Below are 17,103 nucleotides of genomic sequence, written 5' to 3'. Positions count from 1 at the left end.
CGCGGCCGGGGCTGCAAGCCGGCCCCGCAAGGGCTGGGGCTGCCCGCGGCCGTGACAGATTACCGAGTGCGTTACAGCGTGTGGATACTGGGATTTTCATAATATCCACCAGCAAACAACTGACTTTTATTATATTTATCCAGGCGTTTTTTCAAGATAAAAAAAAATCTGATTTTTATTAACAAGATGTGCCTCCATTCCTAATGTTTGCTCAACAACGTATCACCTTAAAGCAAGCCCTCACATAAAAACGCATGCAAGGCTTTAAATTTCTGTGGTCTAAACTAAAGCAACAAATTGGAAAAAGAGAAAATGTAGTAGATAGAAGGAAAGGTGTCCTTAAGTACAAAAAGCAAAAACTAAGTTTGAAAAAATGACGTACTCCACTGAAAGCGTCCGGAGGGTGGAAACAAACACCACTTGAGATAGTGGCAACAGCTTCCTAAGCTTAACATGTCCAGCCTTGAAAACAAGGGAGCCTAGAAGCAGGGGGAAGGAAAGAGAAATAATTATAGCTTGAAATATCCTAAGGCTATAAAGATCTAGGTATAAACTTGTTTGCTCTAAGGGGAAAAATCCCAAAGCAGACACAAGCCGCATTCAAAACAAGAAATTCACACTAAACAAAGGGAGACTTTTAACTGCTAAAAATCAATTAGCATTTAGAATAACAAGTACTTTTGGAACCATTTCTAAGACTTGGCTTGTCAGTACCACCTAACAAAATTGTGACCAGTCCACTTCGCTGGCATTGCTTTCAAGCCAAGATTAAATAAAGCATTTTATAGTGTGAAGCCTATTACATTTAAATTTGAGAAACAAAATACTCTTGTGGTTAGAAGCACTGTATGAAAACCATTACTTATAAACACCTAATCCTTTCCTATTTCCCCTCCCTTTGCACTTTACTAATATTAACAATATAAAGCTGGTGGTTAGAGTTTTGAGGTTTTTTTTATTTATGTTTTTAGTTGTTCTTCAGTAACTGAACAAGAATTGGATGTGCTTCATATAGTTCAGACTCTGGCAGTGTCAGCATTGAGGAGTCACAGGTGAGCCTACACTGCACCCTCCACTGTTGGAGCAGTTGTGCAGTGCCCATCCAGACTCTTGACATTTTAGAGACAAAAATAAGTCAGTGATTAAAGGCTCCTCCTCACAGACACAAAGAGCACAAATGAACAGTGCGGGGCAGAGGAACCTCAACAACCCAGATGAAAGAAACCAAGCCCTCAGTCCAGCTGCTCCCAGACCCCAGGGGCGAGAGAGACCCAGAGTCCACAGGAGAGGCTCTCTAGACCACCTCACAGACCTAGAGAGGGGGTTACTGCCCACTGGGTATGGGACTCATTGTGAGATGCCTGAAGGAGTATTTTGGGTTTGCAGAGGGCAGTACTGGATATTCAGAAGAAGAATTGAAGGCAACACGAGGGACAGTGAACCATGAAAGTGGTTTGGAAAAGAACAAGCATAGGAAGATACTGGGAAGGGTGAAAAGGGCTACCAGGGGCCAGGTGTATGTAAGCAGTGGCTGCCCAGTATGGTGGTTCAGCCATGCCCTGGGCCTGAGCACTGCAGATTGTCCTACCTGCTTGTTAAACTACATTTGTAACTGTTCTCCTGGGTGAGGAAAATCTCCATTGGGTGTGACAATGTACAGAAACAGAGATGCCAAGCAGCTGGAGCTGTACCACCACGGGTGGCAGGGGCCCAGAGGCACCAGAAGGCAGAGGCTGGAGCCCAGGCACACAGCCTGGGTAGCTGTGCCAGTGTGTGACCTTGGGCAAACCCCAAGCCAGAGCAGCCATGCAGAAGGCTTGGGAGCTGAGCAACCATGAGTCTGGGCCAGATGCTGCAAAGACCAGAAAGTCTGAGATTTGGCTACTGGAGGGACACCAGGACCAGCTACCAGAGACCCAATGCATGTTTGTCTGTTAGCTGGGAGACATGGGGATCCAGGGACCAGTAACTGAGCAGAGTAAGAATTTAAGGCCTCTTGCTGGAGGATCCATGTTGTGTACACAAGCATTTCCAGAAGCAAGCTTTCTTCCCAGTCAGCCAGTGAATGGAAAGGATGAGGCCATTGAAGCTGCTTGTATTTGCATGAGTGCTGAACGTGTTGATTCTGTCTGTATATGCACATACAGCGTGCACATGTGCCTCTTAAAGATACATCCTTGTGGTCCTGGCACCAGGAGCTGCAGCAGTCTCCTCTATAATGGGCTACCAGATACAGCAACTCCCAGTATTATCTAAACTTGTATTACTTTATTAACTTAGTGCTTAATGTTGCTAGAGAAACTAAGTTTCTAATGTAATGTAGCAACTACAACTAATGTAATTATAGCAAAATACTGCTATAAAGTTTTCTTTTGAGCAAAAGCTTGATAAAATGCCTGAATTGCATATTGTTCTGCATGAGTGTAAAATAACCCTTGTAAAAAATGAAGCTGGCTGCCAACCAAGATGTTTTTTCCTTCCTATTTTTTTTCCCTTTTTAAAATAGTTCTGCTCATCAGCCTAAGGTTATATCAGTGCTTGGATAAGAAATCACAGAATGTGAAAAGCCTGGATATTAATGATACATATAGACATCTTCAAGCTAAAACAGCAGGTGTAGCTCCAAGACAATTACAAAAACCAAAGATGTTGCCACAATCCACCCTTCATCCTACACCTTCCACCAACACTTGCACTTATGCAACACAGTGCACAGCCAGTTCAGCAAGATGATCTAGCTACAGAATAATCTATTTATTTTGCAAGCATAAGAATTTAATGTGAATTTAATAATTGGTTTAAGTCAACATAGATGTGGTACATTGTCAAAACAGTAATTTCTGCCTCCCCCCAACCGTGTCATGTTCCTGCTCCTAAACTGTGCTGATATGAGCACTCACAAACCTGGACAACTCATATTAATCATTTTTTTCTGAGCCGGGTTAGTTTTAATCACCAGCAGTTCCCTAATCCAGTATGCCACAGGACAAATAATTCACAGAAAGAAATATATTGAAAAAGCTTCTTCAAACTCTATTTGGATCATTGTAGGGTGAATTGCAAACCATATTCCTAAAGACTTGTATTACCACAACCGAGGGAACAGCAAACCACAGGTAGGAGAGAAATTCTGCTCACCACTGAAGAAAAAAAACATATATGCACCCCTTACATCACTTCACTGCCTTCTATGCCTTCTGATTTTGCTTTGAAAAAGTACAGAATTAATACCAGAAAATGATACAAACAGTACATCCTGGAGAACTGTTGAGAGGAAAGAATCACAGCTATGATACAGTCAGGAATTAAAGTAGCCAAATCACTATGGATTGCTGAAAGAGCTCGATGGCCACAAATTTGACAAGTGATAGGTTTGTATCATAGCCACTAACTGCATCAAGTGGCCCATGTAAATTTAGATACTTTATAAGACAGAACACCCTGAGAAGGAGAATGTCTAAAATCAGGGGAACATTTTGGAGGGAGAGGGAGGACCTTTTGTCACACAGAACTGAGGAAGAATCTCTCCATGACAGTCTTAAAAAAAGAATCACTCTAAGGTACATGAAAAAGACATTTGAGAAAACTGAGGATGCCCTAAGAAGGAATGTGTCTTGAAAGATGCCATTTGGAACAGAGAACAACCATGAATGTTGAAAGGAAGGACACCAGTTTAAGTGATTCAGGCTGGAACCTTCTAGTGCAAAAAATACCAAATCACCAGACTGCTAAGCCCTGTGAAGGTGCTGTGCCCACAAAGTAGTAGCCCCAGGATAAGTCTGAAGGACTTCTGTTCCTGTTTAGTAATATGCAAGCAAACCAGCTCTGCAGAGACCTGTGGTTAGCATTTGCAATCACCTAGGAGCCTGAAAATCCTTGAGAAGAATAGGATGATAGCAAGATCTGAATCAAAGCTAAAATGGAACCCTGGCAGCCCTGTGCTTACAAAAAATGTAGAAAGATTCAGCAGCTAAGATGGGGTATGTTACACATCACTGAATACACTGGGCTATTATGGCAGTGGAAACATTTGGCAAGTATCAAGGCAGTTGCTTAGCCTTGCAAATGAATTTGGCAGCTGCATAAGATGAGAGTGTCTATAGGCAGAAAGGGCTGCAAAACTTCCATTAGGTCATCATATAGTCCTCTCTACTGACAGGACAGCAGGGCAGTGCCAAGTCATCCGATCTGCCTGTCTCTAAGAGCCTGCTGAGCAAAGGGTGCCTAAGAAAACTTCCCACTCAGAAGGTTTCTCACAGGGACAGTTGTTTCATGAGCAATGTCTAAAGGAAAGGGTTGCAGGCATTAATCACTAAGAAGAGGGTTGAAGATGACAAGGTTTTGTGATCCAAAAGCTGTAATTTAACTTTACCTGGAAGTTATAGGGCTTAAATATATTCACACCAGACCCTTTAGAAATAATATTTTTAGGTCATTTTTGTTTCAAATGGCTTTCTCATGTCACTTGATTTTTTTTCTCGTCTTCATCAGCACTTTCACCATCAGTTTTATATTTTATTGTTTTTATCTTTGATGTACCTGAACCTCTCAGACCACTCCTTTCCTTTCTCCTGCACAATTATTTCTAAACCTCTGTCCTGCATGGGACATGAGACAAATAAGGTGAAGTTTAACCTCTTTTCTTTGTCCTGCATCTATTTTTGTGATCAGCATCTAGCATGTATTAATTTCCAACCTCTAACAGTTCTTGAAACTGCTGCAAGAACAAGGGTTCCAGCCTCCTTCAGAGCTCTTATCAGCTAAAATTCCAAGCATAAAAGATAAATACAATTCTGTCTCCTCTGCTGATATAAGGTATTCTCTCAACATTTAGCCCACTGAAATGGGGAATATATAACTTAGCCAATTAAAATGCCCTCCATGCCAAATTTTAAAGAATTTATCTTCATCTCAGTGTACCATTCCAAGACCCACACATTCAGATCAGTAACCATCCTTCAAACCAAGTTTGGCTTAAATACAGGACTCTATAATACTATGTGACTGTACAGCTCCATGAATTAGCTCTTCACTTTATAAGCTGTGTCCTTAAAAATAGAAAAGCTAAGAGCCCCATTACTTACAAATTAAGAAATGCATCCATTCCTAATACATGCTTATACCTTCTCTGATCCTCTCTTCCAACAAGCTTTTTGATGACTAATCAGAAGCAGCTGAGAAATACAGAAAGGCTTGAAAGTATGATTTTCCCAGGGTATTTTCCCTAAATTCTCACTTCTTCACTGGCAAGATAGCCCCTAGGAAAAGAAATAGTCTAAGAGAAGCCAAGTTTCTGCAAGTTTCCTGTTTTGTTCATAGAGATTAAAATTTTTGAGATTATGCTTTTACATACTATCCTGAAAATACTACCCTGTGCACTATTCCCTGCATTTGACAGAGAAACAGCTTTCTCCATTCTTCTAATCTTGCTCAGTGGATGCTTTGAAGACAGTGAGATAATCATCTTATCATTATCTTGTTGGCTCAAGGAAAGTCATATTGTGACAAAGCTTCTGTTTGAAGGAAAACTTAAGGCCCAAAGCCAAAAGCTGGGACTGAACTCTAGTTAGGCTGACATGGCAACAAAGGGGATCCAAACAATGAGCACAGCCACAGAAAGATTTGACAACTAGCTTTGAAGGCATTCAGGCCTAGTCTGTCATAACACTCATGACAGCTCAAAAAACCCCTCCCAGGTCCCTTTAGTAAGGCATTTCTTGTCCCCCCACCTAAAAGCTGTGTTCCCTCATCTTCTCTTAAGTTCACCTTTGTATATATTGGAGACAAGAGAGCTGGGAATATGCACACTCACCAAATCCCCACACTCCAAACTAGAAAACAAATGGTGAGAAAAAGGAAAATAAAAACATGTGAGAAAATGTGAATAGCCATGCATTTCTCTTTTTCGCCCATTTTACATTCGTATAGCCTGGTAACAGATTTTGAAAATCAAAAAAGAAGTAAGAAGAAACTATGTGTACAGCTCCCCTCAGAATGGATAAGGGAATAGAAAGAATTATTACTGATAAACCTGAATTCTTTAAGATAATCTCTCTGCAGGGTATTTTTTAAGTACCTCATTTTTAAAGTTACAGTATTAGATAATTTATTTTTCTGTATATTGCAGACTATATGCTGTGTGCTTGCTTACCACTCTAGGGAGCTAAATGTAATAAATATATTAGGATAGTAACTTAATTTCCCAACATATCCCCTGCCAGCCCTTGGAAATGGGTATTTGCTTTATATCTGCAGTTTCCAAGTAGACCTCTCTTTCTGCAAGAGTATTTAAGTCTTTCTGCTTGTTTGTTTATAAATTGTATAAATTTTCACTTTCAATAACTTAATACCTTTTTTAAAATGCATGAAAGACTATCATCTTTACATGGAACACAGCTTTCTTCAATCATGGATGTATCACCGCTCAAAAGTAAAGAATCTGAAAATTTTTATTTTTCATTGTAAAGAAGCACCCACAGTTCCATTTAAGAGACAAGTTACTACTGTGAAACTTTCATTTTAATCCCTCCAATTTCCTTGGAAAATGTTGAATATCTTACATCTACTAGAATTCTTTTTCTTTATTTTCTGATCATGTAATACCTTTCTGATTCCTGGTTTCCTTCCCCTCTCCTTCATTATCTTCATTAGCTCAAATGCAAAGCACATTTAACTGGGGCAAATGAAAAGTACATTTCTCTGCCAATTCACTGCTCTTTTCTCCAGTGTGAATATCTTGGTTATATCATCTATAATTACATAAAGCCTAGTTATTCATATCACAGCAAGATATGATCATACCAAATTATAAATTAACTGTGGAAATATCCCACTAGAATTATGCAAGTCTGGATTTGTCTTACAGCAGCACTGCAGACGGCTGCCCCATCCAGGAAAGCAGCTTTGCAGTTGCTGAACATTATATGAGATGCTGCCTTTGGTGGTGAAGCTGCTGTAAAGTTCCTTCTTCCCATCTCACTCTTGCTTGCTAATTCTACAAGAATTAGCACTTGCTAATTCTACAAGCACTCAGCTGGTGGGCATCCCAAATTCAAGATGAATCAACACAGTTAGGATGTGACAACAGCCCAGGAAACACCCAGTGTGCACAATCAGCTGGGGAAACTCTAGGGAAGGCCTTAGGACAGCAGCAGAGTAGAAGACATCATTTCACACCCCAAGGAAGAGCACCAAGTAAAAGGAGTTGTCTTGAGGAGATGTCAGAGAATCCCAAAGCTACAGAGCACAAAACACCAGACCCACTGTGACTGATGTGTAAATGAACACTTCTGGAACCAGCATCCAGCCAGATACAGACAATTTATCTTACAATGTGTTTACATCAGCCCAGTTTTATTAACCAGTCCCCATCTCTTGAGATGGGCTGATCAAACAGGCACAGATGACACCTAAACAGTAAAGAAACTGTCCTGAATTGAGAACAAACTTGTCTATAAATTTGTCTGTTTGCTGTTATAAACTATTCTTCTAGAACACTGCAGGGAGAAGGAGAACATTTTAAATCATAAAGATCTGTTAGCCTAATTTGATACTATTTTGAATAAGAAATTACAACAAAATTTATAGACTTGTAAAATATTACTTGCAAACAATGCAGTAATAAATTACTTACACTCAGGCATCCAATCACATCTAGCTGGTCTAAGATGTGCTTGGTAATTATTAAGAGCTACAGATGATTATGGAGTATCTTTTACCCAAAGATTTAACTGCTTTACCAGCTGTTTATTAAACATTTAAAGGACACAGAGAACTGCAACTACACATGCAGCTCCACCACGAAAATAGACTGACCGAAATATCTTTTCTAGTTCATCTGTGAAGTGCAACAACAAAAATTAAATTAATATGTGTACTTTTGCAGATATCAAAGCAATTCTAGGAATAATCTGCTTCATTATGAGATGCCAGGCATGAATAGTTTTAGTTCTGTTACTAGAAACAGTAAGTACACATTTAAGACTGAAACTAGACAATATGAAAGTCCTGAAAATAAAATTTTTTAATCCTGTGATTAAAAGTGACAGGTAATTGCTTGCTACTGTGGTAAATGAACAGTGGATTTTCTCTTAATATTCACATTAATTGGTTAAAAAGACTTTACTGATATCAAGTGATAAGAGGTACCAGACAGACCTGTAACCATGTTCTAGAAAGCTGAAGGAACCACATTATGAAAAATGAAGCTTAAGTATGCAAAGCATCCCAATCTTACAGACGAATGTAGTCAGTAGACATTAACATTCCAGAGAAGATAGAGAAAATATATTCAAAGCTGTATGCAAATAATAAGTACAGCTGATATTATCAGAAATATCTATTTAGAGACATGGGGTGAGCACATTAACCACATTATGAAATACAGTTACAATTTGTCCTCACTGTTAGCTCAAAGATAGTATCTGCCCATGACTTCTGGAAAAGTTCCTCTCGGAAGATGCATTAGCAGATGTTAGCCATGGATGAAAAACAAGGTACTCTTGAACCAAAAACCAACCTAACAGGTGGTGAGCTGGAACAGAAAAACTCTTTATCCATTCTTTCTGTTCACCTACATCCGGTTCAAACAATGACATCTCAGTCCCGCTGGAATGCTGCGTCTAAGTGCTCAGGTGAAAGAGCTGTTCATTGCCACACACAAAACAGTGAGCCCAAAGGGCAAACACAGCAACATTCTCCTAGGTTAAAAGTACCAACAGAAAGTAAGCTGTAAACTCAGACAATAAACATAAATTAAATTATGTTTGCTGCATACAAATAAAATAAATATATGTTAAATCCTTAAATTGAAGGCAACATGGGTAAAAACCTCAGCTCTTGCCAATCCCGCTCGCTACTAAGTATAGTTTAGGGATCTGCCTGTCCATTGTTTCTTCAAATGCAAATTATTTGTATTTTCTTGTTATTGCTAATAGAACCTCAGAATGTCATGAGGACAAGTAGTAAAGAGCATGCACACTTAGCTGAATTCTTTGGAAGCATGTGAGAAAAAGTATTACTGACAATGTCAAATAAATCACCTCCCTCCCAAAGATCCATTGTGTGAACAAGTATTATATTCTGAATACAAAACAAAGGTACCAAAGAGATTGCCATGTTCATTCCTCTTAAAAAGAAGCAAATACCAATTCTTAAAGGAGTAGTAAAGTTCATTTTCCTACAAAGAAACATGTAACATTATTTTCCAGTATTCAGAACTTATAATCACAAGTCATAAACTGCCCAAGGAACATGTTCAAAATCTTACAGTTCAAACACTCCTAAAATTATAACACTTACATAGGTTTCATTCAACTGTTGCTACAAACTTATTTAATGTCTGTGGAAATATCTAATCTCACAGAATTTCAGAGTCCCTTGCACTTCACTTTCATTAATGACGTTTTAGTGCAAAGGGTTTTTTTAAAGATGCGTAAAAAAACAAATATCTTTTAAGTCAGATATGCTCTATTTTTAAGATTGATTCCATCTAATAAAATTCTTACTTGTCTGCTCTAAGAAATGGACACCATGTGTCAGATAACTGAGTTTTGTTGGGGTTTTTTTGTTGCTTTTTTCTTTGAAAGAATGTACAGCATTTTCAGGGGCTGGGTTTCAGAAAGATTAGGTCTGTGAACAGTGCAGTTGTCCAATGGTTCACAGGTGTTTCAAAAGAATTTCAATGGAACCTAGGGTATTTATTTACACATTCCACTGCTGCACTGGAAACCCAAACACAGCAGCTTTGAGTGTGATATATAACTATCAAACTGTTTATCATCTGCATTAAATTATATGGAGACCGAAATAATGCATATACACAGACTTTTTCAATCTTAAAATTATTTTAATGCCCCTTTAACAGAGAAGTATGAGGCTCCAGAGACTGACAGTCAAATATAATTCCATTACAATATTAATAATAATAAAAACCCCCAACTGACTGTGGCTTTTACAACTGGTTTCCATTACTTCTGAATTTCATACCAAAGCCAGCTCTGACAAAACAATTTAACTTCACACTACAAAGAAGGTTATGATTTACATAATCAATGTAATCGCTTCATTAGCTGTAATGAATAACTGACAAAAGTGATGTAAAGGCAGAAATTGTCTTGGAAAGTCTAAGTTATTAAAAAATTACTTAAGATTTAAGGAAGACTCAGTACAGGTTTTTTTTTTCCACCACAGTGCTCTCCTCACCAGTGAACCTGAAGACAATAACTAACACAGACATTAGACTTCCTTCTTTTATAGCACATTTCATGGCAGCTTTTCAAAGGCTTGCAGGGTTAGCCTCATTCTGCATGCATAGAAAGGGTTTTGGCACAAAATGCCTTGTTCAGAAAGGCAACAGCACATCAACAGAAGCAGCTCACCCAGTTTCACTCCACAACTTTTTGGTTATTTTTCTAAAGTCATCACAGAGGACCCATACCAGCTGCACCCAGAATTCATGATATGGAAAAGACATTTAGTACCTTTTCTACTTCATAACATTTTTTCTGGAATGACTGCTGATTTCACAGATTATTTTGGAATTAAATCCCCTATTTATCTTTTAAGTGCACTGCTAAGCAGAACTAGCAGATACAAATTCTTGTAGATGTACCTATAGGGAAGCATTACCCCTCAATATGTCCCATTGACACTGAAAATTTTCTTGAAGTCTAGGCATCAACTGGAAGTTTCAGCATGCAGCAGAAACACATGAAAGCCATAAGACAAAGACATGTGAGGAAGCTGAATTTCCCCACATTAGCTCTGCCAAACAGAGTGCATACACTCTGGGTCACAAACCATGCAAGGTATCACATTCCCATTTTCTGGGACTGAAATCCAGAACAGTCAATGGGAAAGGCTCTCCAAAGCACCTTACAGAATGGAGGGGGTTGTTGCCTACCAGGGCCTGGAATTTGTGCAATCCCCAGATGCTAGAAAGGGCTTTGATGGAGAAAAAGAGAATCAAAAACTACACAGACATGCGGAAGGGACAGACAAAGATGGTTCAGGCAGGAACAAGCATGTAGCAATTCAAGGGAAAAGGCAGCTACTTTTAAACAGCTGAAGGTCAGTAAGCTTCCTCAGCAATGCACTACATCCTACTGCCAGACCAAGTCCCATCTTCCTACCAAACTACACTTCTAAATATTTTCCCAGGTGCAAGCTGGAGTTGGACAGGTTACAGAGCTCAGGTACCTGCTATGTCAGCTAGCAGAGAGGCCAGAAACCAAGTGCACTGCCTGGACACACTGTGTGAGATTGCTAACAAACACCAACGTGGACTAGCTGGCAAGTAGGATAAGAGGCTTGAAAGCCAAATACTGGAGCAGCCACAAGTCTGGACCAGATATTGGAGAGACCAGAGGGTCTGAGACTTGACTACTGAAGGGACCAAAAAGTCCATGCAAGTTACTCAAGAGACCAGGACAGATTGGGGGTTGGCTCCTGGTAAGTTCAGCAGCCAGCCAGAAATGTCTGTACGTGTGCATGTCTTGGGCACAAGGCAACTGGGAGATCACTGAATCCAGGAGCCCACCACTAAGAAGACCAAGGTAAGAAGGCTAAGACAAGTTACTGTGGGACCCACAGTGTTCTTGTACCTGTGGGAGTGCAGGTCTGTGTACCAGGAGCTGGACTGGGAGCTGTGGGCCTCTGTGGCTGATGTGCCCACAGCTGGGGCGTCCAACAAATCAAGGAGCCAGCTACTGAACAGAGGCAGTGCATAAGGTCAGTTACTGCAGGGATCTAAATTCTCTGTGTGCATGTGTATTTACATATAAATCCATTCATTTGTTTTTCCACAAACAGGCTTTCACCCAAGCAGTCAGAGAAGGGAAGGGATGTGTCCATGGGCACTGTTTGTGCTTGCCTGAGTGCTGTGTTCCATATCTGTGCTGGCCTATGTGACCACTCGTGTATGTGTATATAGGACATATGTGTGCCTGTTGGGAACAATTCCCCTCTGGGAATTAGCCTCACTATTGGCTGGACCTTGGGACAGTTTTGCTTCAGTGAGGCTTCAAGATTTAAGAGGTCTTATTATAAACAAAATAAAATGCAGCTGTTAAAGCCTTCCAATAATTCAAGGTGATAAGAGGCCCTGAAATGCTCTTTTAAAACTTCACTCACTACACAAAGTGTTATTAATTAAATGAACCTTAAACCATTATTATCAGTGTAATTAATTGCAAAGATACAATAGTGAAATAACTGTAAGACAGGTGTTTTAAATGCCTGAGCTGGTTCCAAAAGGAGCAGTTTTCATCCATCAGTGTCAGTAATCCAGTTCAAGTGCCAGGCTTTCAAGATATACTTGGCTCCTGAGGTCATACACTTGCATTCACACAACACAGAACTGTGCTGCATCTGTGGTCAGGGCACACCAAGACTGGGAAATGAAGACACTCAACCCCACAATGTTGTTCAGGTCCATCCAAGTGCACTTACTATAGTTCAGACACTTCAGTGTCTCTGCAGAGCTTTCTACCCTGGTTTGTCAGAGGCATTCATTACCAGGGCACAGCTGATGAAGTGCACACCCACAAATGAGCAAAGCCAGTTCTGCTCTGTGGCTAAAGTTGGCTTAAACCTTAAGTGCCCACTGGAGACACTGAAGAAAAGAAAACCTCATTAATTCTGAAAAAAACCTGAATCCATTCAGAATTGTTAGCTTTCTCTGCATGAGGTCAGCAAGGTCTCCAACACTTCCCCACTATTTAAGGTATTACAATTCTTGCATTGCACCAACTGTAGATTAGAGTGAGTTGACTAAAAGGCTTTTCAGGAAGACACAAACCTGAATAGCAGCACTACCAAATGGCTTCCAAAACACCTTGGTTCTTTCCTTTTCATTAAAAAATTTGTTTAACACTTGTTTCCTTCACTCTAGCCAGTATAACACCAAATAATGCCACCACTGCACAATGATTATAATAGTACTTCACAAAAGTTTGGTATATCCAGTCTATCATTCATAAGCTTTAAAATTCTGTTATGGTACATGGTAGTGAAAAAGAAAAGGCATCTTACCAGCTTTGGGCACATTTAGTGTTTTCTTTTCTGCCTTGCTACACTTGTTAATGCTGAAACATGCTTTTGTCTTTACTTTTCCAGTTGACTCCACAGACTGTGTAGAATTTTCATTTTGATTCTTGATATTTATTTTAGATAGCAATGAAGCACCTCCCTCTTTCTCATCTATCTGCAAAAGAGAAATAAGTTCACAATAGCATTTCCTGCATGCAGGTGAAGAGAAATAGAGAAAAGAGCAACAAGAAGGGATTTCAAGACATATTAACTGTCATTATCAAATCGTTATATAAATATGTCCATCTCTGCAAAACTATATGTATCACAACATGTGTGTGCACACAGTACCAAACACTTGTGTAAATAGTTTATGAATTTAGTTTAATACAAGTCTTCTGTAGATAAATAAATTTAAATTGTGCTGCTTTTCTGTGTCAATATTAAAGGTTTCAGAGAAAGTCCCTTTGCAGCAGAACTGCAACTCAGCATATTGAGACTTTATGACAAGTATCCTGGCTTTTTAACTGCTTTTACAAAAATCCAATAAAGCCCCTGCCAAGATGCAATCCCCACCTCATTTACACTTGAGAATTGCACTTGGACTCAATACTGATTAATTTTACTTATTTGAAAAACATTTTTCTGCAACCACTCCACAGTGAGAGAAGCCTAACCTGAGAAGCAAGGTCAAAGGTACTTACAGCAAAGCTGTCAAAATTTGTTTTAAATAGATTTTTTAAGCAGAGATTGTTTGTGGTGAGCTCAGATGTTATCTTTTAATCATAGTATTGTACAAAATACTTTTTAGTGCACTGTTCAGTTTACCTCCTTTAACTTAATTTCTTGGTCCATCTCCTTAGTTTCATTCTTGAGACAAACAGCAGTGCATTTTCCTGGTGGTGTAAACCTTGGCTTTTTGCCAGCATTTCCCAGGACTTGACTGGGAGCTGCAGATCGCCTCATAGTCAGCTGTACTGCTCTGCAGGGGGGACAGGAAGGAAGGAAGCAGATAAAGACAACTGTAGTCAGGATAGGCTCTAAATATAAAAATATATCCAGAGATGACAACAAAAGCACTATTTCAAAATACAAAGGAGCATATAAGATCTTCAAATAGCAATATTAACTCACAAGCATAATAACATTTAATAAAAAGTAGTATTGTTGCAATGCTTCGTTTAGCTACTAAGTAAGATCAACTACAGCAAATTCTGCAGCTGAGCACCTCCAATTTCATTTAAAAAGCCACTAATGCAGTTCCCAATAGCAATAAATGCTCTAGAGATGCACAATATAGGGCTACTTAGCAAACTTACACCAGTTTACGAAAAGAAAGACAGTTTAAAGCAAAACTTACTATTCTATACACTGGAAACATAATTTTGAAAAGTTCATTATTAGTGCACAATGAACAATGAATTAGTGCACAATGAATCCTGAAGGTATGTCTCATACCTGGGACCAGCATTTTGCATTAAACAGTCAATTACATTGGTCACTCAGATTCACCATAATAAGATTAACATTCAGGAGAAAGTTATCACTGAATTACAGTGGATATTATTGCTCCATGTTATGTCCACTTGAGCAGTGGAAGGAATGTATTATAGATTTTCCCTCAAAATATAACTATTATTCCCCTGAGCAACCATAGGGCAAAACCAAACATATGTCAGTGTTAATATGACAAAGTTTACTTTGCAACCAATAGAAAAACCAGTTATAGTCTTAATCCTTCAAAGTAGTAGATAGAAATCAAACAAAAGAAGAAAACTCCAACAGAAAGACACAGCAGCCAAAATGAAGAAGGCAAGCACAACTTACACTGCAGTTACAGGTTTAATTCCCCATTTACATGTTTATTTTAAATTATCCCAACTACTGGGTTAAAAATAAACCATAATACAGATTGCAGAATCAAACTTCTGTACCATCTGAAAAGCATGTTTGCATCCTGCTGCAGCAGACTGTGTGGTTCTGCACCTTTTTTGGTGCTACTCTGCACTCCAGTGGCTTCCTGGGGCACAACCACCGTTCTTCCCAAGGTTTGCCCTGAAGTAGTGACAGAGCACTGCCAAAACACTTTGCAAACATGCAGAGACTGCTAGCAGGAGCACTGCTCTCCCCATAGCTGCACAATTAGCATATATATGATGCTGTTACTAGACATAAATCTCAGGGGCAAAATGGTCTCAACTCCTGTCACTTCCACTGTGGCCGTTATTACAAATACAAGGAAAGAAGCCTCTGTGTGTACAGCTGTTCAGCTGTTCACTCAAGCTGGGCTTACCTGACAACAGTGATAGCAAATGAGTTTTAGTTAACCCTATGCACTAAGGGAGTAGCTTGGTTATTATAACAGGAGTATCTGTAGTGTGAAAAGTCACTGTGAACACTGCAAAGGTGTCAAGAACCCTCAGGGGGAGCAGACTGCAAGTGCCAGTGCTCAGCAGAGGCAGCTTCAGCTGCCACAGGAATCTGAGCAAGCTCTCTACCCAACCCTACACTGCAGAGTGTCACTTGGGAAGACAGCACAGGACACCCCAGGGCTCTGCATGAGGCCTGTGCATGGCGTGGCTGCAGTGCTACACTAACCCTGCCCACTGCACTTGAGGTTCTGTGGGACAGAGAAGCTGCACAATTCATAAATTGCACATATCCATGATTAAAGTGATCTGCTTTCTAAATCCACTTGACCATTGCACTGTCATTTGGTCTAAAACCATAAAAACAAACTCATTAGAAGATCTGAAAATTACTAAGACATTTGAAGACACCATCCTTGATAACTCAGTAACTTCACTATTACCAGTATTACTTACTTGCAACTACAAAGACCTTTATGGGTTTGTGGGTTTTAAAATTAAACACTGCATCCAGAAATACATATTTCTTTTAAAATACAAGCTTTCATAAAATATAGTAAAAATATGTTAAAAAATAATAACAAAAATGTTTACATTTTGTTCCTTTACACTACTACCCAACAGGAATAGAACATCAGGGATGTACAGTAAACCACTGACGCCAGATCTTTCAGATAAGATCAGAGTGAGTGTAGCAAGGCAAGGAACAGCTCCAGACTACAACAAAGTGAAAGAATATGCAAATATGCCCTTTCCTCAGAGACAGCACCGATACACCAGGGCACACTGCACCTGCCTTGCTGTTATGTCTGGCAGGGAAGCAGCTGCAAGCCATGCAGAAAGCACTGCTGTTCTCAGCAACCATGCCTGAGCACACCCGGCTCACCACGCAACCACAGCCCAAACCGCCTCACGGCTGCCCCTGGGGTGTCAGGCACTGAATCCGCTTCAGTACTTTGGTCCTAAAGGTACATTTGTAGCTGCACTGAAAATTAAATATACATACAAAGACTGTTTCAAGATTTTACACATCCAGCTCAACGCGGTGTGCACGGAGCGCTGCTGAGGGCAGCCGCAATGCCCATCTCAGCCCAAAATTAACAGCTGCTCCTGCAGTGTTTGAGGAGGCACTGCCGGCACAGATGCAAAGGCAGAACAGGGGCTGTGGGCAACTGCAGAGTGTGACACAGCACCGGCTTTACTCACTTAATTTGCAGGCAGCGAGTGCATCGTTTTGAGCATCAACATTACTGAAAAATCGCTTCAGATCAGGAGTAGCTGTAAGGAACTTTTACAAGAGCATGTAGTGAAAGGACAAGGGGGGATGGCTTCAAACTGAGGGAGCGGGTTTAGATCAGATGTAAGGTAGAAATTCTTCACTCTGAGGATGGTGAGGCACTGGAACGGGTTGCCCAGAGGACTTGTGGGTGCCCCATCGCTGAGGGCCAGCTTGAATGAAGCTCTGAGCAACCTGGTCTAGTGAAAAATGTCCATGCCCACGGCAGAGGGCAGGGTTGGAGCTAGAGCATCTGTAGGGTCTTTCCCAGGGTAGCTTCCACCGAGCCCGCCGCCCGTGCCGCCAGTGCCGCCCGTACCTGCGCTCCGGTCCCGCCTCCGCGCTCAATTGTCCCGCCGCGCTCTCCCGGCAGCCCCACCGGCCGTACCGCGCGTGCGCGCTGCGCAGCCTTCCCTTCCCGCCGGGCGC

The 17,103-nt window shown here is 40.4% G+C and overlaps 1 protein-coding gene across 1 annotated transcript in view; it reads right to left on the bottom strand.

Annotated features, from left to right (window-relative positions):
• The window catches only part of RAD54B (RAD54 homolog B), a 63,372-nt gene extending 46,316 nt beyond the window's left edge, over positions 1-17,056 (bottom strand). Inside the window, exons 1-3 of the mRNA XM_058025832.1 lie at positions 16,994-17,056; positions 13,858-14,011; positions 13,033-13,204 (exon numbers count right to left, since the gene is read on the bottom strand). Of these exons, the coding sequence (XP_057881815.1) occupies positions 13,033-13,204; positions 13,858-13,995 (310 nt within the window). The 5' untranslated portion in view covers positions 13,996-14,011; positions 16,994-17,056. The remainder of the gene's footprint in view (positions 1-13,032; positions 13,205-13,857; positions 14,012-16,993) is intronic.
• Between the last annotated feature and the right edge of the window lie 47 nt (positions 17,057-17,103).

Source organism: Melospiza georgiana, chromosome 1 (genome assembly GCF_028018845.1).
Source record: "Melospiza georgiana isolate bMelGeo1 chromosome 1, bMelGeo1.pri, whole genome shotgun sequence".
In the NCBI taxonomy this organism is placed as follows: Eukaryota; Metazoa; Chordata; class Aves; order Passeriformes; family Passerellidae; genus Melospiza; species Melospiza georgiana.
The sequence above is the reverse complement of the archived record's forward strand: the minus strand, read 5'-3'. Positions and strand labels throughout refer to the sequence as shown.